Genomic DNA, 24,288 nt, shown 5'->3' with positions numbered 1-24,288 from the left:
AAATTTTTTCAACAAATCAAAATTTAAAAAACGCATAACTAAGCCAAAACATCATTAATTTCAATTCGGAAAGCGCTCGTATGTTCATTTTTAGCAGATTAATCAAACTGCATACTCCATTTAAAATGTGAATTTGTGGCCGATTTTTGCAAATTTTAATGATGTAACCCCTTTCCTTTTTTTCAAATAATGGGAAATTTCTGAAAAAATTTTTTGTTGCCCGAAGATAGCTAGAAAGATTTGCCTGTTGATGCTGATCAAGAATATATATGATTTATAGGGTCGGAAATGACTCCTTCACTTTCTTTTAAGCTTCCGACTGAAGGTGCAATACCGTTTTTCAATGGATATTAACTATATTCTTATATGCAAATTTTTTCAACAAATCAAAATTTAAAAAACGCATAACTAAGCCAAAACATCATTAATTTCAATTCGGAAAGCGCTCGTATGTTCATTTTTAGCAGACTAATCAAACTGCATACTCCATTTAAAATGTGAATTTGTTGCCGATTTTTGCAAATTTTAATGATGTAACCCCTTTCCTTTTTTTCAAATAATGGGAAATTTCTGAAAAAATTTTTTGTTGCCCGGAGATAGCTAGAAAGATTTGCCTGTTGATGCTGATCAAGAATATATATGATTTATAGGGTCGGAAATGACTCCTTCACTTTCTTTTAAGCTTCCGACTGAAGGTGCAATACCGTTTTTCAATGGATATTAACTATATTTTTATATGCAAATTTTTTCAACAAATCAAAATTTAAAAAACGCATAACTAAGCCAAAACATCATTAATTTCAATTCGGAAAGCGCTCGTATGTTCATTTTTAGCAGATTAATCAAACTGCATACTCCATTTAAAATGTGAATTTTTGGCCGATTTTTGCAAATTTTAATGATGTAACCCCTTTCCTTTTTTTCAAATAATGGGAAATTTCTGAAAAAATTTTTTGTTGCCCGGAGATAGCTAGAAAGATTTGCCTGTTGATGCTGATCAAGAATATATATGATTTATAGGGTCGGAAATGACTCCTTCACTTTCTTTTAAGCTTCCGACTGAAGGTGCAATACCGTTTTTCAATGGATATTAACTATATTCTTATATGCAAATTTTTTCAACAAATCAAAATTTAAAAAACGCATAACTAAGCCAAAACATCATTAATTTCAATTCGGAAAGCGCTCGTATGTTCATTTTTAGCAGACTAATCAAACTGCATACTCCATTTAAAATGTGAATTTGTGGCCGATTTTTGCAAATTTTAATGATGTAACCCCTTTCCTTTTTTTCAAATAATGGGAAATTTCTGAAAAAATTTTTTGTTGCCCGAAGATAGCTAGAAAGATTTGCCTGTTGATGCTGATCAAGAATATATATGATTTATAGGGTCGGAAATGACTCCTTCACTTTCTTTTAAGCTTCCGACTGAAGGTGCAATACCGTTTTTCAATGGATATTAACTATATTCTTATATGCAAATTTTTTCAACAAATCAAAATTTAAAAAACGCATAACTAAGCCAAAACATCATTAATTTCAATTCGGAAAGCGCTCGTATGTTCATTTTTAGCAGATTAATCAAACTGCATACTCCATTTAAAATGTGAATTTGTGGCCGATTTTTGCAAATTTTAATGATGTAACCCCTTTCCTTTTTTTCAAATAATGGGAAATTTCTGAAAAAATTTTTTGTTGCCCGGAGATAGCTAGAAAGATTCGCCTGTTGATGCTGATCAAGAATATATATGATTTATAGGGTCGGAAATGACTCCTTCACTTTCTTTTAAGCTTCCGACTGAAGGTGCAATACCGTTTTTCAATGGATATTAACTATATTCTTATATGCAAATTTTTTCAACAAATCAAAATTTAAAAAACGCATAACTAAGCCAAAACATCATTAATTTCAATTCGGAAAGCGCTCGTATGTTCATTTTTAGCAGACTAATCAAACTGCATACTCCATTTAAAATGTGAATTTGTGGCCGATTTTTGCAAATTTTAATGATGTAACCCCTTTCCTTTTTTTCAAATAATGGGAAATTTCTGAAAAAATTTTTTGTTGCCCGGAGATAGCTAGAAAGATTTGCCTGTTGATGCTGATCAAGAATATATATGATTTATAGGGTCGGAAATGACTCCTTCACTTTCTTTTAAGCTTCCGACTGAAGGTGCAATACCGTTTTTCAATGGATATTAACTATATTCTTATATGCAAATTTTTTCAACAAATCAAAATTTAAAAAACTCATAACTAAGCCAAAACATAATTAATTTCAATTCGGAAAGCGCTCGTATGTTCATTTTTAGCAGACTAATCAAACTGCATACTCCATTTAAAATGTGAATTTGTGGCCGATTTTTGCAAATTTTAATGATGTAACCCCTTTCCTTTTTTTCAAATAATGGGAAATTTCTGAAAAAATTTTTTGTTGCCCGGAGATAGCTAGAAAGATTCGCCTGTTGATGCTGATCAAGAATATATATGATTTATAGGGTCGGAAATGACTCCTTCACTTTCTTTTAAGCTTCCGACTGAAGGTGCAATACCGTTTTTCAATGGATATTAACTATATTGTTATATGCAAATTTTTTCAACAAATCAAAATTTAAAAAACGCATAACTAAGCCAAAACATCATTAATTTCAATTCGGAAAGCGCTCGTATGTTCATTTTTAGCAGACTAATCAAACTGCATACTCCATTTAAAATGTGAATTTGTGGCCGATTTTTGCAAATTTTAATGATGTAACCCCTTTCCTTTTTTTCAAATAATGGGAAATTTCTGAAAAAATTTTTTGTTGCCCGAAGATAGCTAGAAAGATTCGCCTGTTGATGCTGATCAAGAATATATATGATTTATAGGGTCGGAAATGACTCCTTCACTTTCTTTTAAGCTTCCGACTGAAGGTGCAATACCGGGTTTCAATGAATATTAACTATATTGTTATATGCAAATTTTTTCAAACAAATCAAAATTTAAAAAACTCATAACTAAGCCAAAACTTCATTAATTTCAATTCGGAAAGCGCTCGTATGTTCATTTTTAGCAGATTAATCAATCTGCATTCATTTAAAATGTGAATTTTTGGCCGATTTTTGCAAATTTTAATGCCTTTTCTTTTTTTCAAATAATGGGAAATTTCTGAAAAATTTTTTGTAGCCCGGAGATAGCTAGAAAGATTCACCTGTTGATGCTGATCAAGAATATATATGATTTATGGGGTCGGAATGTATCCTTCACTGCGTTTAAAGCTTCTGACTAATGTTATAATACCCTGCAATGGTATAATTGATGTTCTGACATTTACATTTTTATTGATAAATATTTAGTTCTTTCTTTAGATAAATAAATATTTTTTCTCGATTAATAAATCATTATTACAAATTAGTACTTAATTTTTCGTAATATGTAATGTATAATTTATTAAAATAATGCATACGTAATACGTATACATAATATTTTTTAATTTTTTTATGCTAACCCAAAAAGGCATTAATGTCTTTAAGAAAAAAAGGCCAAGCAGCCATCACTTTTAAGTCGATTTTCGTTGTCGAAGCATGTCCAATGAAGCATGCTGAGGCATCTAAAGCCATGGCCACCAGTCCCGACATAATTGCTCCATTCAACTTTACTGCCAATGAGTTGTTATGAGTTGTTTGACCAGCAACCAAAGCACAGCAGCTCAAATAAAGCGAAGGACTCTCGCATTGCCGGCCCGGCCAGGAACTCGCATCCTGCGAGCTGCTGAGTTGCAGTTGTATTTACAGGACGTGCACGCAGACACGCACGCCTACGCAAAGGCATTTTGCGGGCCATTTGTAGCGCGTGCATTGGCGGCCAAAAGGGATTGGGTAGTGGGAGGTGGGTGGTAGGAGGTGGTAGGAGGTGGTAGGAGGTGGTAGGAGGTGGAGGGAGGTGGGAGTGGACCGGGCCCTGGGCGAAGGGACTGAAGGATTGAGGGACTGCAAATGCATTTTGCAACCGCAACCAGCAACGGAACGGAACGGAAACGGCCCCTAGGAGCAGCAGGAACATGGAGATGGTTACGTGAGGGAAATCGCATTGGGGAAAATGCATCATTAACAAAAAAGGATTGTTGACCTCGGGGACCGAAGCAATAAATACCCTCACTGAACCAATGTAATTTGATTTTGCGAAAGAAATAAGAGATAGAAGGACTTAATTAGGGATTCTTAAATGCAAATACTTGCAAATTTTAAGGTTTCTAAAAAGGTTCCAAGTAAAGTATAAAGTAAAATATCAGGCTCGTCATTTTCTAAAAAAAAATTGAGGTGGAAAATAACACTAAAAGCCAAAATTGTCAACCTGTGAATACATTTTATAGTTAAGTATATTTTAGCTTTTAATATTTTTAAGGCTATTATTTGACACTAAAATGCGGTTTTATTTGAATCATCCTGAGGTGAAGATTTTCTTTTTAAGATAAAAACCATTACTCTGTCATAAAAGTAAATACACTGCTTTAAAGCTTGAAGATTATGTAGCTTAAAACCGAATTACTTTTTAGCCGTGGCAGGACTTTTCCGTATTGGTATCTGTGGGAAATGCATTGAGTTACACGATGCCCAAGCAGAGGACATGTACTCCCTGAGAGGTCCACAGGATTGAGCAAACACCATGAAGCGAATCGAATGGGCTGCAACCGCCAACGATCCAAAACGAATAATGTTCATCTGTTTCGAACTGATATTAGATGCTTACCAATATTGCTGGCCATCACGAACGCATCGCTGAGATGCTGTGATGATGATGGCGCTCCTCTGTTGCTCTCCTCCTCTGATAGTATGTGCGGCGCCTAATCTTTGACCGTGTTTTGGGTCGCAGTTGCATCTGCACACTTGTGACGTTGCAGTGGCATTAGTGGAGTTGATGCGGCTTAGGCGGCGGCTTCCTGTGTATCCTGGCCATCCTGCGCATCCTGGCCATTGTGCCATCGGCTATGTCAATCCTGCCTCCGCTCATTTGCTGTAAACGACTGCTGCGGACGCTTTGCTGTTTTTGCGGTTCCTGTTTGCCAATCCTGAAACGGTGACGTCGTAGTTAGAGGTTCTTCGGTGTTGGTCCTGCTGTCGCTGCTGCATTTAAGCGTTACGCACTTCCTGCTGGGAATGTTATTACTTCCGTTGCCATTTAATTGATTTTGAAGGTGCGTATTTGGCGGTAGGAGCGGCCCTCAGGGAGCATGGCTTCCGCCATGGGCCATTAGTAAATTGTAGGTTAAGTGCTCTGCAAAGCCCGAGTCCAAGCCCAGGCCCAAATCCGTTCCAAACGCATTTTTAGACGCTTTATCTGGGGAATTGGAACTGAAGACTGAAGACTAAAGACTGGGAACCTGGAACCTGGATGGAGCCTGCGGTTGAAGCGTCTCCCACCGCACTTTCGCTGTGCCGTGCGGTTTTTGGGCACTTTTTCGAGGTCCTTTTGCTGCCGTGACGTCAGCGCTATCCATGCGTAAAAGTTATTAGTGAAATGCACTCACCTGTGCAGGAACAGGATGGGGAGTTGAGAAGATGAGGAGCAGGAAACTGCAGATGTTTGTTGGCCACGAAAACCTCAAACAGCACTTAAGTTGTTGCCAGCTGGAAGGTTTTTGGTTTTCGGTTTTCGGTTTTAGGTTTCAGGTTTTCGGCTTTTCATTTGCTTTGCTTTTACTCAGCCCAAGCAGGTTGCAGTAAGTTTCCCGGTGGATTTTCAGACATGCCGTGGAGATGGCCCTAATAGGCTTACCTTGGGAATGCGTTTTAGTCAGCTTTCACCACTTTTACCCGGCGGGTAATCCAGCTGCTGACGAAGGGAATTTATATTCGCCACTATGCAATTCCACATCGTTTGCCACAGACTGCTGAGTAATTGCCAGCGAGTTAATAATTTCAGTCATCAGCAGATCGAGACACTTCTCTGCCACACAAACACACAATGCGATTGATTCCAGACTCACGCGAAGGCTCATCCCCGGGAGTCATGAACCAACCCACACCCAGAAAGCCAGACACCGACCCATTTATCCACATAACCAAAAACTATTAACCATTTTAGTAACAATGCGCTGCATTTCGAACAACATTTGAAAATGTGAAACATGTTCCCGCTAATTGACTTCGAACCGCAGCATCCGCGATTGTTTCCACATTAGCTATGATTTCTTTTGCCCAGAAATTGGCAGGAGTGGAGCAGGAGGGGATGCCGGATGCGGGTTGCTGGATGATAAGTGAGCTGCTATTAGTGTGTCAATTAGCGGGCTTTTGCTGCATGTGATCCAGTTCACTTGGCCTGGGCCTGGGTTCGAGTTGGAGCCAAAATGGGCATATGGAACATGGCATGTGGCTGCCCCGGGGGCGTGAGAATTAATGCATGACTGGCACTGCAAGAGAATCTGTTTCAAGTACTCGCGGAAACCGAAAGTGGAGTGCTAATTAGCATGACTAACCGACGCTTTCATTTATGGTCTTTTTTCAGGGAAATTTGGACCACAGTACTGCCGCCCGAAACCAAGGATGTCTACACCGCCATCCTGGGCGTCACCAAGGCGAGTCGGATCGATGAAGGCGTCTACAGCTGCAAGGTGAGACTACTTACAAGTGTTTAAGCTTTAAGATATCTTTGTTCTAATCTTATTTTATTTATTTGTTATTTTGTGGCTATTTATATTGCATTTAAATATATACCAATTTCGAGGTTTTTCATGCTAATCGTATCTGATGATCTGGTAATTCCTCTTGGGCCTTTGGTTTTTCTAATGAATCCCCCGGTTTCTCCGAGGCCTGCCCAGACGCCCGTAATATTTTCAGCTGACTAATCAGTCTAATTGCCATATCATAGCAGCGCATAGCAGAGAATTCCGGGTGATTCCGACTTGGAAACTGGCGGATCTGTCTGGGCGAAAAAACCTCACTCTTCTCCCTTACCGATGGCCACATAATTACATTTGGCTTTGCTGCGTTCTGTTCTCGGCTCTGTTCTTCATTTTCGCCATAACGTTGCTTTTAATTAGACTAATTAAAATATGGTAGACCGGCCCAGATAGAAAGGAGTGATGGGGCAGCCGGGAAAGTGGAATATGGGCTTCCATCGCACTTGAATAGTCATTCTCAGGGGCCAATTAAATTTTAATCTATGGTATTAAACATTCTTTTGACTGCGACTTTCGGGGGGGATGAATTTACGGATGCCGAAAGATGATGCTAAGCCCGGCCAAGTCCTCGCCGATTTAGAGGCCCGCACTAAATAAGAGTTTTAAATTGTTCCAGACCATTAGGCCCCAAACTGGACACATTCCCATCCCGGCCCGTCCCAGCGGTGGGTCCCTTCTTTATGGCTTAGGTAATAACATATTACGCAAATGGCTTGTAAAAAATATTGGCCAACAAAAAAGGAGACCCGGCCAATTCGTGCACGTGAAAAGGAAAAGTTTCCTGGCAAAAGGAAAAGTTGGCCCCCGCCAAGCACGTGGACACATGAGCAAGGTACTTGGCGCTGTCCCGGGGAGGGAATGTTAGTTGTAAATCAAAAGGTAATTCGATTGTCCCGCTCGATAGGAGATCGTAATAAAATGTTTACGTTTGCGTTGCGTATAAATCAAATCAGGAATTGTTGCAAACTCAATTGAACTTTGGCATTAGCATAATGGTTCCTTTGGAGTTGTTACCTAGATTAAAGCCAGCCTCCAATCTGGCTTTAATCCGACTGTTGCACCAACCGAGGTCGACGACGACGACGGTCCATTGTATTTAGTGCTTCGTCCAAGGCTCTCCGAGGGGATTTTTGTCAAGTTTTTTATGCTGGCAAGTCGGGCCTTTGGTAGAGTTTTTTTATTTTCCTTCAGCTGCCTTTGCCGCCTTTGTGCCTTTGGAGCGCCGCGTGCCGGCAGCTCACTTATTATTGTCGCTGTTCCTGGTCCCTCGTAATGACGCTCGGCCAGATCAAAGGCAGGAAGCCCGGAAGGAGGAGCAGCCACTGGCAGCCAAAGGAGGGGCGCCACAAATGCTTAGCAGCTGCAACAACCGAACAACGATAATCGGGAAGGCTAAGCTTTTAGCTCTCAGCTCCCAGCACTCAGCTCCTTTCGGTCCCCGAAGGTCGATTGTGCCCACGTCTCGCAGCTGTTTGCTAAAAACTGGGCAGCGAGTTCCCTCGAATCCTTTTCAATAACACTGCCTGCCTCAAGGTCCAAGTCAATAAAGCGCCTGCCCGCCAATGCCTCCACGGCCCATTATGCGTTGGGGACTGCATGTCCACTTCCATAAGTTGAACACACTCGAACAATGCCCGTACATTTCTAATGGGGGCGTGTGCCTTGCGCATTTATTATTTATGTATTGATATTAAGTATACGCCCCGTTGCAATTAATTCATTTGCCTCGGGGAACAGAGGCGTCTTGGGTCCATTACGTGCACAATGGCCCCGAGCGTTGGTTGTCTTTAAGCCGCCTGCATTAGCCTCACTTCTTAAGCCATTCCTCTCTCTGCCAGACACAGTCGGAGCTTAAGTGTTCTTTCGATTAAAACATAGCCGGATGAAGGCCACGAGAGCAGCACAGCCAACTGATTAAGGCGGTGGATGAGAGCTTGGCCTCAGGAGAGTCTTAGCATCATGGAAGGAGCAGATAGAGATATATATAAAATCGCATGTTAATTTTTACCGAATAATCATATCTTTAAAGTTGTAGAACAAGTGCATTTTTAAAGAGTTTATCCGTATAGTGGCTTCTAAATAACAAATCGATTTAACAGAGATTATATAAAACAGAAACATTTACTCTATAAGAGGCATCTGCTGAAAATGCACTTCTTCGGGAAAAACAAAAACATAAATTTGGCCAGCAAACCAATTTGTGGTATTCCCAGTTTAATTTCCCAACCTCAATATTGTCAATATCCATTAACTTACTTAATGCTGGTGGTTGGTCGAGAAATAACAATTTTTATGAACTATTAATTCCATTGGAGTGGTGTCCATTGATCAAGAAGAGGGGGCAAAACACAGCATCCTGCTCAAATGCTTAGCAATTTCAAGACACAACGTCCTGTTTAACGACTTGGCCTGTTAATGAGACGCGACTTATCCGGGTGGCCAATAAAATGCCATTTGGCCATAAAAATTTTACTCTCGGGAAGAAAAGTTTTGCAGTCTGACATCGTCGCAGCTTAATGAGTTAATTGGCATTTGGATTTTGTGGCCGGCAAAGATTTGTTGACGATGCACAATCGTAAATGACTTTGAAAGCTTACCGACATTTCCCCGTTTTCCAGGGGCTGCAAGAATTTAAAGCCGCAAATGTCATAAAAAAAATAGCAGCGGCTTACATTGCGAGTGTTTCGCTGTCTATTAAATATTTCCGGATCGGCTGAGCCAAGTGCCAAGTGCCGGAGGGCCCAGATATCAGACGCGGATGCAGACGACGGACCCGGCCAGACACAAGGCAAGCTGTGCTGGGATGATACCTTCAAGTCGGCGACAATGACGCCGTCGAGTTGGGATATCTCTTCGGGAACCAACGCCCTCCTCGTTAGTTGTATCATTTGTACACTTTTTTCTCTCTTAAAATTTGAAACGGAAGTTTGCCAAGCATCTGTGTGGAATGTAGAAGGAACAGCCGTCGCATTGTGTCCTCCTGCCCATCGTCATCATCGTCGTCGTCCTCGTCATCATCGCTGACGGCGTAACAACGTCTATGGTTTTCGCTGTGACCCGGCAGCAAATGCACTTGAAAAGAAGGAAATGCCAGACAACACATAAAGTATATTAGTAAAATAATTATTAAACCAATTTTTCACATGATTTACGCTTGCAGTTTGCAATTAAATTATGGTATTGAATCAGAAATCGATGATCTTAAGTAACCTAATATTGCTTTCTTTACATCGATATCTTGATATATGTATATAGGGTCGGAAAGGACTCCTTCACAGCGTAACAAGCTCCAGACATTCGCAAGGGTATAAAGAAACCACACTTTTTTTGATGGAGTTTCTTCTTCCTTCCTTCATTATTTAAGATATTTTCTTTGAATAATTTTTTTTACGTGCACTTAGTAACTCTCCGATTTCCCTGCGGAGGAATGTGCAACAACGGCATCGTCGGGATGAGAAGTTTACAATTCGTTTGCTTGCAAGCCGCGTGGAAATAAATAAATGCAAAAGGTTGGCTCGAACCCACACGGCTCAGTCGAGACTTTAAGTAGCTGCCATCCATCCATCCATCCACCTTTTCTCCCCTCTTGGCCGAGGGCAAGGACTCGGAAACACTCGTGCTCGTGTGTGTGAGTTGAAGGGTCCTTGGAAGCCAGCAAAGGCTTGACCGGACATCGTATGACTTACAAATCGAGTGACTTGGCAAATACTAATCCCAGGCCCAAGCCCTTATTTCGTTACGGCAAATACATTTTGAAATGCCGTCGGTCCGGGCAGTTAAGCCTTTAAATTTCATTTCATAAACTAATATGCGACAAGCCCAAATGAGATTTCCCTTTGATGTATGACTATTATGCAGAATTCGCTTAAAGGCAAAAACGGCAGGCATATGTAAATCAGGACTCGTCATAGTCAATCAGCCCACTATGAAGTCTGGCCGACGAGCAAATAAGTCTATTAAACAAATCCTCGGGCGACGGCTGACAGACAGCTGGTAGCCTTCGAGTTCGAACTGGGATGCTCTTCTCCTGCCGAGCATGAAGAGAACAACGCCAGTGTCCAGCCACCAGGATGTGTGTGCTCTGCTCTCAGACAAGGATGTTGATGTTTGGCTGGTCAGCCCTTGGCCAACAAATACATCTTTGAAATCAGTTCAAGAACAGCAGAGGGCGAGATAATAGCATTACACTGATTATTTCATATGCGAAAGAGTTCTTGACATTAACATTCAATTGGGATACAATAAGGCGAAGTATCATAAACATTTACTTATTTTATATTTTTCTAATTAACAAAATAGATGTCAAGTTATCTCTTTTGCTACCTAGGATAGTTATTCATATTATATGTTCCCATTTTAATTTCCGCCATGGTTAAACTATAGAGTCCTGTGTCCATTACCATTGCTCTCACCGCAACTGTCCTGGGCGTTTGACGCTGTGGATATGAGTAATCAAACCCATGCCACTGTGGTCAACCGCTGATGGACATACCCTGTCTCTCCGTTTCCGTCACTGTTACTCGGACTTTTGTTTAATGGGTCTCTATTTCCGCTCTTTATTCCCTCTACACCAGGTCACCGATTGGGGTGTGGAGCAGTGCCGCTCCCTGCACATTCACATCAAATCACCGCCCCGTCTGCGCGTGGATCCGGCAAGCGTGACCCTCCAGCGTGGTGACTCCCTGCGGGTGCGGTGTCTCTCCCCAGGGAACGACGACATCAAGCGGTATGCCCAGTTAGGCTATAGTTGGACCCGCAACGGGGTGCTCTTCCAGTCGGACGCAGCAACTGCCATGTGGGAGGACCTTTATCCCGATGGCAGCATCCTCAAGATCAACAACATCCAAAAGTCGGCAGAGTACGCGTGTCTGGTGTCCAACAGCGTGCGGCCAGTGTCCCGGAGCGTCTACATCAATGTCATCGAACGGAATGCGGTCCACGTGTGTCCGGCGGAGTCAACGTATGGCGTCCACTGGCCCACAAGTGCTCCAGGAGCTCCCATCATAACCGACTGTCCGCGTGGCTTTGAGGGACACCTGCGCCGCATCTGCGAGCAGCGGGACACGGGCAACTCCAGTTGGCTTCTGCCCGACTTCTCCGGCTGCGTTCGGGATGAGCTGCTGCTCATCTACAATCGCTTCCTGGCCCTCAGTGCGGGCTTCCAGCAGACGAACTCCTCGAATATCCTGAAGGCCTGCTTTGACTTTACTCTGCAGAGGCGACATAGCTTCCTGCCCGGCGAGGCCAGCTTCCTCATCGATATGCTGCACGAGGTGAGTTGGATTCAGGAATAGGAAAGACTTCGGCCACCGAAGGGAAATTATTTCTTGGAAAATAACAAAGACCCCTGCCTGCTTCAGTTCCCTCAATTTCAATCGAAGAAATTAAATCCTATTTCCCTAATCATATTGACCATGTAATCGTCTTTGAATAATAGGCCTTAGTCTCCTCTTAGAGACAACAATTTCAAAAGGAAATTCGGAACCAGAGAAAGGTTTCGGGTATTAGCCGCATTCCAATATCCCGTAACTTAGAGATTATACCTAAGGGCCATGTCCAAATCGACTTGGCTTGCCATACATTTCCAGCTAAATATATTTATCGCTGTGGCTCCTTAATGCCTCCTGCTGCTTTTGGGCCGGACAGAGGCATAAATGTAAATGCCACCAGGGGGGATGACCATACCATTCCTGTAATGTGACAGATTTGGTTAAATTGGCCTAATCAAAATCGGAATTACGATTCCCTTTGCGGCATAATATCTGGTTACCGCCAAGCCAAAGTTGGCAGACAGTTTCCCAGCTCCTTTTTGAGTTGTTCGTTCGGGCGTCCTTCCGTTTTCCGCAAAACCCTTAACACATTTAAGCTTCACCTGCTGGAAGCCGGGACACTTGAGGGGGAAAGGAACAAGTGTCTTCGGGAACCGGCAAACTATTTTTACACGCAAATGAATGCAAAAGCTGGCGAGCCGGGCGGCTTGCCATTTTTCACACAATTTTCGGTTGCCCAACTGCAGTCAAAGAGGAGATTGGAGATCCCAGTTCCGAGTTGCGAGTTCCTGCGCCTTTGGGGTCGTCGCCTAGCAACAATTTTTCATTTTAATGCGCACACAAATTTCCCCGGCTAACGAATTGCCGTGCGAAGTCGAGAGGAGCTAAGGAGCAGCCCTGGGTCCTTTAGGTTTTCTTTAACAGGAGGCAGGATACCACCGCCTGTATTATGTTGTCTCAACTCGTGTTTCCTTGGCCACTTCACAGCTCGACACCTACTTGCAATTGAAAGGCACACAACTGGAGCGTGAGATGGCCGCGGAGATTATACTGCGCATCCTGGATAAAGTCATGCAGAATGCCCAATCCTTGAACAGTCAACAGGTAAGTGCCAGGACTTTGGCTTCGCCTGCAATTGCGCATAAATTACGGCGAGTGTACTGCTCCCATACAAACATACATTGTACATACATAGACATAGCACCGGGAGGCAGTCAGTGGAGCGTTCGGGCGCCATAATTTATATCCTGCAGCCATATTCAATATTTGCCAGGCGGGTTTCCGCCCAGGACCTGGATTTATTACGCCCGAACGAGCACACACACAGAAACACTACTCTTTATCCCATCGAACTAGGGCAAAGGTGGGCATTTTCCAGTTACTGCCAGTTTGCCATAGTGAAGACTGCCTGCTTTTATTTAGCTCCGGCAATTTACATACGTGCATTTGTCTCCATTTCCCTGTCCGTGCTCGGTTTTCCAAAACAGCCGGAGAATTGATGTGTCTGCCTGCCGGCCTGGTAATGAATACCTCCTTCGATATGAGCGTTTTTCGGGGTTTGTCTGTGGTTTCTGTCAGCCAGCCTGCCTGCTGATTGTGCCGACCAGGTTCTCCGGGTGAGTTATGTGATTACACCCCAGCACAGTCCCGGTTCGTGCTCCACGTGCAGATTTTACAGCAGCGATAATTGGTTAAGCCTCTTTGGAGCGGAGATCCAGAACCGAAGAGTCGTGTCCAAAAAATCACCTTCTCTTTGTAGTTTTCCTTTCCCAGGAGCCTATTTACGCTCCATTTAGCAGAGCGGCTAATAGAGAAGAAGCTACCCGGGACTTTGGGCACCGGAAAAGATGCCGCTAATGAGGGGCAATCAAACAATTTACCCTCGCACTGCCGCCCCGCCACTTGTCGCAGGACAATAAGGATAACCACTTCCTTATCACCTGCAGAAAGACGGCCGCTTTTGGCCAATCTCGAGCCTCGAAACGGCGGTGAAAAGTGCGTTGTCTTATGTTTTTTTTTTCGTTTTCGTTTTTAACACGAAGTTGTATGGAGCCCTCCGTGTTCCGAGATTGCGGTTTTTGCCGCGGATGCCATTGTTTCCGGCTCAACCGAGGATTTTAAGAGGAAAAGGTGGTTGCGGAGGTGGAGGCGTAGGCGGAGACACTCCGCGTCTCATGTATTATTCTGTGGGCAAATTTCGTGTACGGCAAGTGCGGCATTAAAGTAAGAGCGAAAGGACTCCCCTGCCAGGATAAGGCTGAATTTTGGTATGCAAATTTATGAGAGTGTTGATTGCAACTGTTTGAATATGGCCCGCCCCTTCGCCGAGGACCTGTCAAGAAGTGAGGATAATTGGAAAGCTACCTCTCAGGGTCCTGGGCCTGTTGGCTTACTGACACCTCCGGCATAATCTATTAGCCCGCCCGCCGACTGTGTTTTAAGTTAATATTCATCTTTTACGATCTGGACGCGTGTGCTCCAACTAAAGAAGGTTGGTCGGTCTGTCTGTCTGCCGGTTCACAGGGGAGAATGCCAAGTTTTTAATGCTGTGCAAATTAATTTAGTTTGGCGAGAGTTCAGCTGAGTTATGGCATTCCAATATATATCGCGCCGTGTGAGCACCGAAAAGTCGAACCGAAAGAACAATTTATGTTAAATTTTTATTAGCTGACGCAGTCGGAAAAACTTGCCAGCATAATTGGGTCGATTAAAAAGCGTCGGCATTCGGCGAACTTTCCTGAAGTTGAGCAAATAGTTTGCCTCGTTTTTATTGACTGAGCGAGGAAAGTTTAATGGAGTGAGCCCGGGGAAACCCCCTGCCAAGTTTATCGTGAATCGAAACGAATTTTTCGCGCGCAATCAAGTTTAATTAGTGCCTCGGAAAGGTCCGAGAAAATCGGTGGAGTCCGTGAAAGTAATCAGCCGTACCCGTAAAACGTTTACGTTCTCCCCGGGCCAGTTAAAAAAGTTCCGAGGCCTTAAAGCCACTTAATTCCAGCGTCATGTGCAAGAGAGCATTTCCCCCTTTTTTTTCTATATATTGTGTAAATCGGCTAAGCCTCGTCAATATGCCGATTGAGATAATAATAATCCGGAATGGATATTTTTATGATGGCATTTCATTTGCTTAAAACCCATTTTCATTCACGCTCAGTGGCTGTCACTGTGATCTGCTTTCATTTTGCGGTTTTTGTGCAAAGTCCCGAACTGTGGAGCTCTGTGGAAATGGCAATTGAAAAAGTTTTTTGCGGACTGAAAACTGCTCATTTTTGAGTGTTCGAAAAAGTTGATTAAAACACTGCCGCGCAGTAGTGTGAGCTTAGATTTGCATAAGTTATTTAGTATATATATTTGGTATTGCCAATGGCCGGAATCGAATGGCAAACAAAGTTGGCTGACCCACTTTCTGGAACTTGGTCAGTTTCGGTTGGAGAATGGGAGAGAAGAGAAGAGGCATCTCCTCTGGCCCTTATCCTTGGAAAGGGCTCAAATCAAATCACGACGAATCACTTAGCCGAAGAGTATGCGCCGGAAACGTGACCCTAAGTCACGGCCCAACTTTGCATCCCGGATTTTGGTAAGAACTTTCGCACTGTGCTCTCGCACACACATGGCCAAGTGATTTGCCGGTAAACTGCTAAACGTGGCTAGGTCGAAAGTCAAGTGAAATTTGCACATGGAAAACTTTTTCCAGGCCTTTCTCCTCCAACCCCATTCCACCTCTTGAAATCTAGGACTTTCTTTTCAGCGCCTTTTAAAGAAACCATGCGAATGCCACACATTTGAATGGGAGGGCCCTGTCCCTGGCAACATGGAGGCGTGGCCATCGTTAATGCCCTTCTGATGATGCCGAAGTTTTGGATTTTCGTTGCCGAAAAAGTTCCATTACGCAAAACTTTTCCAATTGGAATTGTTTTCGTTTTCGATTAGTTGCCCCGACCATTTATGCAAAAGTACGCCGTATGCTTGTATCTTATGTAAAAATGTTATTTTTGATTTGTGCAGGAACCATAATACTGCCCTAGCCGGGCACTCGAATCCTCGAATGCTCGAAGTGCTCCAAGTGCTCGAGTGCTGAAATCCTAGCTCTAGACTGCAGCAGTGGTGGACTCCTTACTTGCCCTTTTATGTTTACCAAAAAAAATCCATACTGCCCATAGTCGGCTTTGCATTATAAATTGCGAAATTCGAAATCTCTATACACAAACAAAAGGAGCAAGAAAAGCCGCTGTAATGGTTTTCGTATTACAAATTGCAAAAATCGAACGTCCAATGGCCCGTGCACTCGAAACAACATTCACTTGAAAGCTATACTCGGAAAAAATTTATAAACCTTAAATATTTAATCGATATTGTTATAGGATAAGATTTTGTGTAAATTCAAGTTTATAACATCATAACTAAGCCAAAAATGTCTTAATATTGATTAGGGAAGCTTTTCAATGCTAGTTTTTAGTGAGTTAAAAAATCTGTATTCTAAGTTTTAACATATAAGAAATTCAATTTTTTGTCAAATTTTGATAATTTTAATGATTTTTATTAAAATTTCAAATTTAAAAAAAAAATTAAATATTAACCGGACCAAGCTAGATATACTGATCAGGAATATATATGATTTATAGGGTCGGAAATGACTCCTTCACTGCGTTTCAAGCTTCTGATTGAAATTGAATACCCAAATACCACTTTACTGCTTGCTCTTTGATTTCAATTTTTCCAACTTAAATTCTAAGATATACTTTAAAAACATTTTTCTTAAAAGTGCAAATATTTTTCTTATTATGTTAAAATAGTTTCAGCAAAAAACCCTATTATTTTCGAAAATCCGGAACAATTTCTCTCAGTGCTTGGTGCGTTGCCTGCCAACTCTGATGTACTGTAGTTGGATCCTGCTTATTGGCCTCGGTTTATGGCTTTGTAACTGCACTCGAGAACGTAACAATTTATGATTTTTATGGCTGGGTTCATTGACTGCGCTTTCTGTTGCTTTTCTGGCAGCCTGAAAATATGCCACATAGCCATCGACATCGCCATCGCCAGCGGCAATGACGGAGGTGGGCAACCAAGTTGGCCAACCCAGCCCCCATTGTGGCATTGATTTCGGCCAAAGTTCGTCTATGAACTCTATCCGATTGTGTTGACAAGGGGCTCCAGGGGTCCAGGGTAAATATCAACATGGTTGGCATATGCTGGTTTGCTTTATCGGAACCACCTATCCTCTTGACTGCATTGACAATGGCTCAAATATCGTCCAGTTTGTGGCTTGTTAAAATATGAACAAATAAGTCCTATGGCCAAGAAAAGCAAATAAGCAGCAAGAACTTGCCAATATTACCAATATCTTGAGCTTGGCTGGGGCAAAAGTTATTATATTTTAAACTTAAGAAGAACAAAAATGGGAAAGTAGATATTTAATTCGACTTTTAACCAAACTGAACGAAAGAACTCTTGTTTTTAAATATTTAAAAAGGTATTTAAACATTTAAAGTTGTCCCAAAAGATTCTTTTTAACCCTCTGGATGATTTATTGTTAAAAAAAAAAAGCAAACCGGAAACCATTATTCACCGGCCATTTTTCTCCCCTTTATTTCCCTTTCAGCAAATTAAAAAGCTGCAGCTGCTCACGCAATCGGCGGCACTGAATCGCGAGACCATCGCGGCCTCCCAATTGGCCACATCGACCAGCGGGAGCGGGAGTAGTCAGCCATCGGCAGGTGACAGCTCCACTGACCAGCTGACCGCACAGGGCACAGGCAGCTCCGGGCCAGGAGCTCGCGGCTCCGACAGCGGGTCAGGTGGAGGCAATGAGATTTCAGCTGGAGCTCCGGGCAGCCTGCAAGCTAACCGAGCCGGAGGCAGCGGTGGCGGTCCAGATTCCAGGGGAGCAGGCGCAGGAGCAGGAGCAGGAGCAGGAGGAGGTGGTGCCGCCACGAGCATCCTGACAGTCGATGAGGACACGCTGTCACTGGACCGGCTGAACTCGCTGCGCATTTACATGACGTCGGTGAAAACGCTGCCATTCAATTTACGCATCTATGGGTGAGTTCTTGTGGTTTGCAAAAGCTGGTAAAAGCCAGACACCCGCCTGATGGCAGATAAATGGCACGTAAATGAAATCAGACACACGACTGATTCAACGGCTATAATTTCTAATTACGAATGGGGCAAAATGCAAATTTGCAACAGTAAACTTCATTTTACGGCCCCGTGATTAATATATGCGACGAAGGGAAAACGATTTCCCCCTCCTGCCGGCGGCGCTCTTAATGGAAAATTTATTTTATGAGCAAACATAAATAAAAAATGCATAAAACAGGCGAGGTCGGAGCATGAAGAATGGCTCATAAAAGTTGAACGCTGCGAATGCTCCTTTCGCTTTTCTTTTTGCCAGCAAAACTTGCAGCCAAGACGGAGAAGACCTTGTCCTTTTCCGGACAGGTATTTCCATTTTGCTGGCTCCCAGCTCCCAGCTCTGAGCTCCCGGCTTCCAAGTGTCTAATTTAGCTAATTAAGTGCCCTAAGTGCAGGCGGCGAACCATTTTGTTTGATTTACGGCAATGGCGGCTCATGCGTTTCTCTGTCTCTCTGTGTTTTTCTAGCGAGGATTTGTTCTCGGATCAGCTGTACATGGACATTGGACTCTCTGCTCGCCTGCTGCACATCATGGCCAACTCGACGATCTTCGCCTCGGTCATCTCGTACAAGAATCTGAAGAGTTTCCTGCCCAAGACATACTACACGCGTGGCAGGTGAGTTTCCCCCCCCCCCCCCCTCTCAAGTTCAACGCCTAATTAGTTTGTGATGGCCAAAGTTTTTGGGAGAAATTTTCGAAATTTAAACGAGACTCGTCGGTTGCCCGGTACTGATGGGTCCTTAAGGAAAACTTAGGGATTAACGCTATTGCACTTGTGCAGCGCGCCCATGTTTAATTCTGCGATTTAATGCCGGGAAAGTTGTTGTCTTCTATTTTCTCAAATCCTTTGCTCGGCTCTTGTGGGCACCGATGTATAATTCGTAAGCCATGTTTGCCAAGAGCCTCAAATATGTGTAATGCCAACTGCTGTCAGTCTCCAAGACGGCTTCCTTGGCTTAAGCGTATTACAAGCCAGTTCGGGGAAAAGGACGACAGAAGCAACAATACCACAGCAACGAGTGTAATTCCCCGACAGTAAGCAAAATGCAAATATGCAGCTGCTTTATACAAAAAGGAAATATCAAGGACGATAATGGTGAAGGAGGAGAAGACAGTGTGTTTTCCGGAGGGACATGAACAGCAAAAACAGGACGTTATCAAATCTTGATTAAGGCAGCTAAATAAAAGATGAGTCCTGAGAGTGGCTGCATCAGATTAGCAAGGCGCTGTATAATTTCCACTACTTTAGTGGCTTAAGCAAATGTTTGGTAACTACCAAAGGACTTGAGTCAACTTGGGATTTATGTTTAAACATAATTCAAATAAGAATTAGTTAAGTTATTAATTATAAGCTTTTTAACCACTCTTCTCCCTCTCATTTTCAGCGACCCCCGGGATTCTGATTATGTGCTGGCCTCGCGCATCATCCAAACCTGGCTCTTTCAGTCCAATCGCTCCAACGACAACTTTCGCGAACCATTGGACCTGCCCTTCGAGGCTGGTCACGTGGAGATCATCTTTCAGCACGAGAGTGTGCCCAGAACGGGCGATTGGGTGGCCGTTTGTGGGTAAGATGGATCAAGTCTGTCACTTAAAGCGCCATTACATCTCCGATTGCTCCGATTGCAGGCACGACTACAAGGCCTCCTTCGATTCCACGTGGCGCTCTGATCTGTGCATCACCAAGCATTTGATGGCCAACATAACGCGTTGCATCTGCCCGCTGTCCGGAACCTACGTGGTTATGCTCACCAAGCGGCAGCAAAATGTAAGCCAGGGTCACCAAGGTCGCCAAGGCCATTGCCTGCCTAGATTTTCTTTTTTATTTTCTTTGATTCCGGCTTTCAGCTGCCCAATTCATGCTATTCACGTGTACTAAAGTGGAAAGCCAACGCTCCCCTGCTATGATTTATGGCACTTTTAGGACCTGCCATTTAGTGGCCTCCAACCTGGAGAGTCCAAGTCCCGTTCTTTGTGGCAAAGTCCGCATTTCCGCTTCCCTTGGTCGCCATGAACTTGCCCCAAATGCAGCCCAGCTGGGCTCGGATTTTCCATTGTGCGGCGGATATAGTTCAACGATTAAAATACCTGCAGGGGCTTTACTCAAGGATCCACCGGGTTTTTAATCGTTCTTCCATTTTTTTGGGTCACACCTTGATTTAAGAAGTATTTTCTATGACAACAATAAAGTATTTTAGTTGAAGCATAAATTTAGAAAACTCAGTGAACCCAGTTAAGCAATTTTTTCTGCTTGTAAATTCTTAAATTTCCTAGCTTTCACTCGCGGATGGTGGACAGAGAGTTTTTTGTGCTATTTTAGAGCCTCGTTCCGATTTTGCTTGCTTCCGTGCTCAAATTTGAATACGCCTCCGCGGCAGCCAAACAGGACTTTGGCCGGCTGTAGCTGGCCTTCGGATTTGCAGCTATTTTGAATTGCTAATTGTTCCTCTACTTTTTTTTTCTTTTGGTTTTCCATTCACAGGCCTCACCGTCTCATGTCCCGCAGCGTCCCATCTTCGTGATAGCCAGCTGTGCCTGCTGCCTCCTCCAGTGCGGCTCGGCGCTCCTCATCCTGGTGCCCATCTGGTGCAATCGCAAGTGCGCGGTCACGTTCCTCAAGATGCAGTTCTGCATCTCCACATCGAGTGTGATGCTCATCTACTTGCTGGGCTTCATGAAAATGCTGCCAGTGGTGAGTAATTCGCAGAGTTAAAGGAGCAAAGGATATATTATATGTGAAAAGCTATTACAATTTAAGCAAAGGATTAAGAATTATATTATATTATTTATTATACCTTTTTATTTTCCGTGAGTGCACATTTTAAATGCATTTAAATGCGCCAGTGTGTTCTCTCTGTGGCACTTTAAAACAAAGCCTTTGAGAGCCTGCAATGGGAACGCGGTGGAATAAGAAGCAAGAACCAAATACAAAAAAAAGAACCAAAGCGTGAAATTTAATTACGCCAAAATAAATAAACAAGTAAAACGAAGTGCGGGAAAGCCAAGCTGAAAGCAAAGCAACCCGAAAACCAAAACCAAACATTCTCTGGAACGAAGCAGGAGAAAGACTCCGAAAGGAGCCGCCGGAGAAATAATAACACAAAAAGTGTTGCAAGGGGAACAAAGGAGCTGTATACAGTTCCTCCTGAACCAGGACGCCGGGTGGCAATCGGAAGACACAGATGAGATGGAATGGGACCAATCCCCAAGGGGCTTAAACTAGCAGGCACAAACCCTTAAGTTGTAATTATTTGCGGTGCCCATTCCCACGGCAATGGCAATCACCGACGGCCAACGACTTTTCAAATAATAATCACGGCCAGGGAAAAATCCGTAATCATCATCAAAACAAATTAGCGTGTCGTCTGCAGGTCGTTACCAGGACACAGGAATGCGAACCCAGAGCCAGAGTGTGCGCGAGTTCGGTGGACAACAAAGCAAATAATTTACATTTAGTTTTCGTTCTCGTGGCAGCCAAACGGAAAATTCATGGAAAACAATTCCCTAACCTGTTGGCGTCGAGCTCCTTTTGGAAGGAAATTAAAAGTCAACAATGCACGACGCGGGTCGGCAGGAGGCTCCAAGGAGCGCGGGATCGAAATTAATATTTATAAACGCACATTCTCATTCACAGACGTTTTGAAGTGGGAAAATGTTAATGGGAAGACGCTATACAACTAACCCGAGCCCGTTGAAGGGGCATATGCAACACTCGTCCACAGTGGCCAAGGTTCCGGGGGGAAGTCCCCAGCCAGCCGCCTAAATTATAAAACGTAAAACGAACGAATAAACTTGCGCGCTGCCTAATCCCCGGGGATCGGATGGGGTAACGAAAAAAACGAACAGAAAAGAAGCAACTGCAAAGCTCTAACAAGAAATAACATTTTTGAATTAGTAATAAACTGGTCCGCAGTGGAAACAACGGCTCAATAAACGAATGAAAAACAAATAAAACATTGTGTACGACACAGCGAAAGGACGACAAAGGCTCAGGCATTTGCAGATAAGGATGCGGCACAGGAGGCGAGGACGCAATATGGAAAGGTTTAAGCGTTGCCAAATGAAAAACGGAGACAATACACTCGGAAAAAATATGTACAAAATGTATGAATATCCTTTTCCATGAATAATCCAAAAGACAGGCATTTCTCCCTGTGGATCCACTGGGTGGGGGGAATTTACAGAGCCAAGCAATTCTCGAAAAGCTGACAAAGGCAAACGAACGACACTGCTGCCTCCTCCATCTAGCACAAAGATGCCTGTGTGTATCCGAGCATGGACACCACACACGGCTCACCGGGGGAACCTAGGATGGGGGCAGGAGGAGCAAACGCTATCTGCATCGACGTTATGGCCACACGCAATACGGGCTGTGGCAAAACGGTGAAGTATTCGGTCTCAAAGGATTGCAGCATCGAAATTCTTGAATAATAAACGTTTGCTCTAGGAGGACGCTCCAATGTGTTGTCCGGAAAATAATATAATCGTGGCCTAGGCCCCCGCCTTGGGGCAATGGCAGGAGCAGTGCCACCTCCGTGTTGGCCAAGTTAATGAGCAACTTACGTCAGCAGGATCCGGAGCCTGTGGCTTGGTTGCACAATGCGCATTTCGCAGGACTTTCTGGCCAAAAGAAAACTTTGTCTTAACGCAACACGCGCATACGCACTTATTATTATTATTATTATTGTTGTTTTTCATATTATTATTATTGCACATTAATTGCGGGCACACGCGGCCGGGGCAACTTTATTAAAAAGTACACACACATGCAAATTTAATGGCTTGGAACACGTGTCACAGCATCAGGAGCGGCTCCAGCTGATGGAGGTGGAGCTGTAGCTGGAGCTGATACTGCGGAAGATGTCGTCGCCATTGGCGACGGACGTCAACCGCAGCACCAGCCAACGACCACGACCACGGCCACGCCCACGCAATGCCACAATAAATACAATTAAAATATTCATTTTACTTATTGCATATATTTGCGAGCATAAATAAAATACAATTTCACAGCAGCAGCAGTTAAACGAAACGAAAAAAAGCAGGAAAAAAAACAATAAATAAATAAGAAAACATAAATTACGCATACGACCCGTGCGCCCACCCGCAAGCCCCACGGTGGCCGGGGGCGTGACACTGCAGCTGAACATGTGAAAGGCGAAAGCTTTTAAGCGCACTTAACTCATAATTTTTTCGTGGCGAAGCAAACCGGGTGGAAGCATTTCCCATTCGCATTCGGATGGTAAATTGAAAATTAAAAAGTTGACATAATGTTTGTCTCACATTTGGCCCGAAGGCTCAAGGAAGATGATTACGAAGAAGACAACTGTCGTTCAATGTCAGCTGCCTGCCAATGTCTCTAAGCTTTAAGATTGGCCAAGTTATGAGCAGAGTCTGAGAAATGTAATTGGAGGTGTTCTTTATATACCTAATTTAATTAAACAATTTTGATAAATTATTAAAAAACTTTATTTTTATTTAAGTTTGCATAATTTTATTATAATAGGAATCATAATTTAGACTTCTGCCAAAGCTATATATAAAGAGTTCTCTTGGAAATATAAGAAATGATAAATAATAATTTAATTATTATAAAAAAATACGTATACGCTTAGGTGTACCCTTGAAGGGTATTTTAATTGGAGCCAAAAGCTTGTTACGCAGTGAAGGAATCATTTCCGACCGTATAAATCATATATTCTTGATCAGCATGAAGAGCCGCATCGATCTAGCTTTGTCCGGTCAAAATCTATTTTGTTCAAAATTTTCAAAATTTTATAATGGGTTACGTCGTTAAAATTGTCAAAAATTTATCAAAATTATAAGTTTCTTAAATTTTAAATTGAGTATGCAGATTTCTTAACCTAATAAAAACTAACATAGGAAAGCTTTTCGAATGGAAGTTAATGAGTTTTTGGCTTAGTTATGATGATTTATACGATTTCAATCATATAAGGGCTTCCCGAAGATTGCTACTATTTTCATTATTGTTTTATTTATATTTCACTTCTTGAGGCTCTTGATTTTATAATATTAATAATATGTATAGACGTAAATAGACTGCTCCAGCAGGAAAGAATAAAGTATATTAAATTTGTTTATCTACTCATAATATTATTAATTTCCCCCTGCCTAAAGTCCTAAGATTTCAGTTAATGCAATTTAAGAACCATGTTTATGTTCTAGTATTTTCTGGACATTGCTCTCTAATTTGTCATGAAAAT

At 42.9% G+C, this 24,288-nt stretch overlaps 1 protein-coding gene across 3 annotated transcripts in view; it reads left to right on the top strand.

Moving 5' to 3' along the window:
* LOC110187369 (uncharacterized) overlaps positions 1 to 24,288 on the top strand; it is a 138,052-nt gene that overhangs the window by 107,827 nt on the left and 5,937 nt on the right. For all 3 annotated transcript variants that reach the window (XM_086832565.1, XM_086832563.1, XM_086832564.1), the window contains 8 exons: positions 6,487 to 6,592; positions 11,236 to 11,934; positions 12,919 to 13,035; positions 17,531 to 17,970; positions 18,531 to 18,680; positions 19,450 to 19,632; positions 19,694 to 19,832; positions 20,547 to 20,756. In XM_086832565.1, coding sequence (XP_086688691.1) covers positions 6,487 to 6,592; positions 11,236 to 11,934; positions 12,919 to 13,035; positions 17,531 to 17,970; positions 18,531 to 18,680; positions 19,450 to 19,632; positions 19,694 to 19,832; positions 20,547 to 20,756 — 2,044 coding nt within the window. The remainder of the gene's footprint in view (positions 1 to 6,486; positions 6,593 to 11,235; positions 11,935 to 12,918; positions 13,036 to 17,530; positions 17,971 to 18,530; positions 18,681 to 19,449; positions 19,633 to 19,693; positions 19,833 to 20,546; positions 20,757 to 24,288) is intronic.

Source organism: Drosophila serrata, unplaced genomic scaffold (assembly GCF_035046125.1).
Source record: "Drosophila serrata isolate PLE 108 unplaced genomic scaffold, ASM3504612v1 contig_249, whole genome shotgun sequence".
Lineage (NCBI taxonomy): Eukaryota > Metazoa > Arthropoda > Insecta > Diptera > Drosophilidae > Drosophila > Drosophila serrata.
Note: the sequence above shows the minus strand (reverse complement) of the source record. Positions and strands in the feature narration are given on the sequence as shown.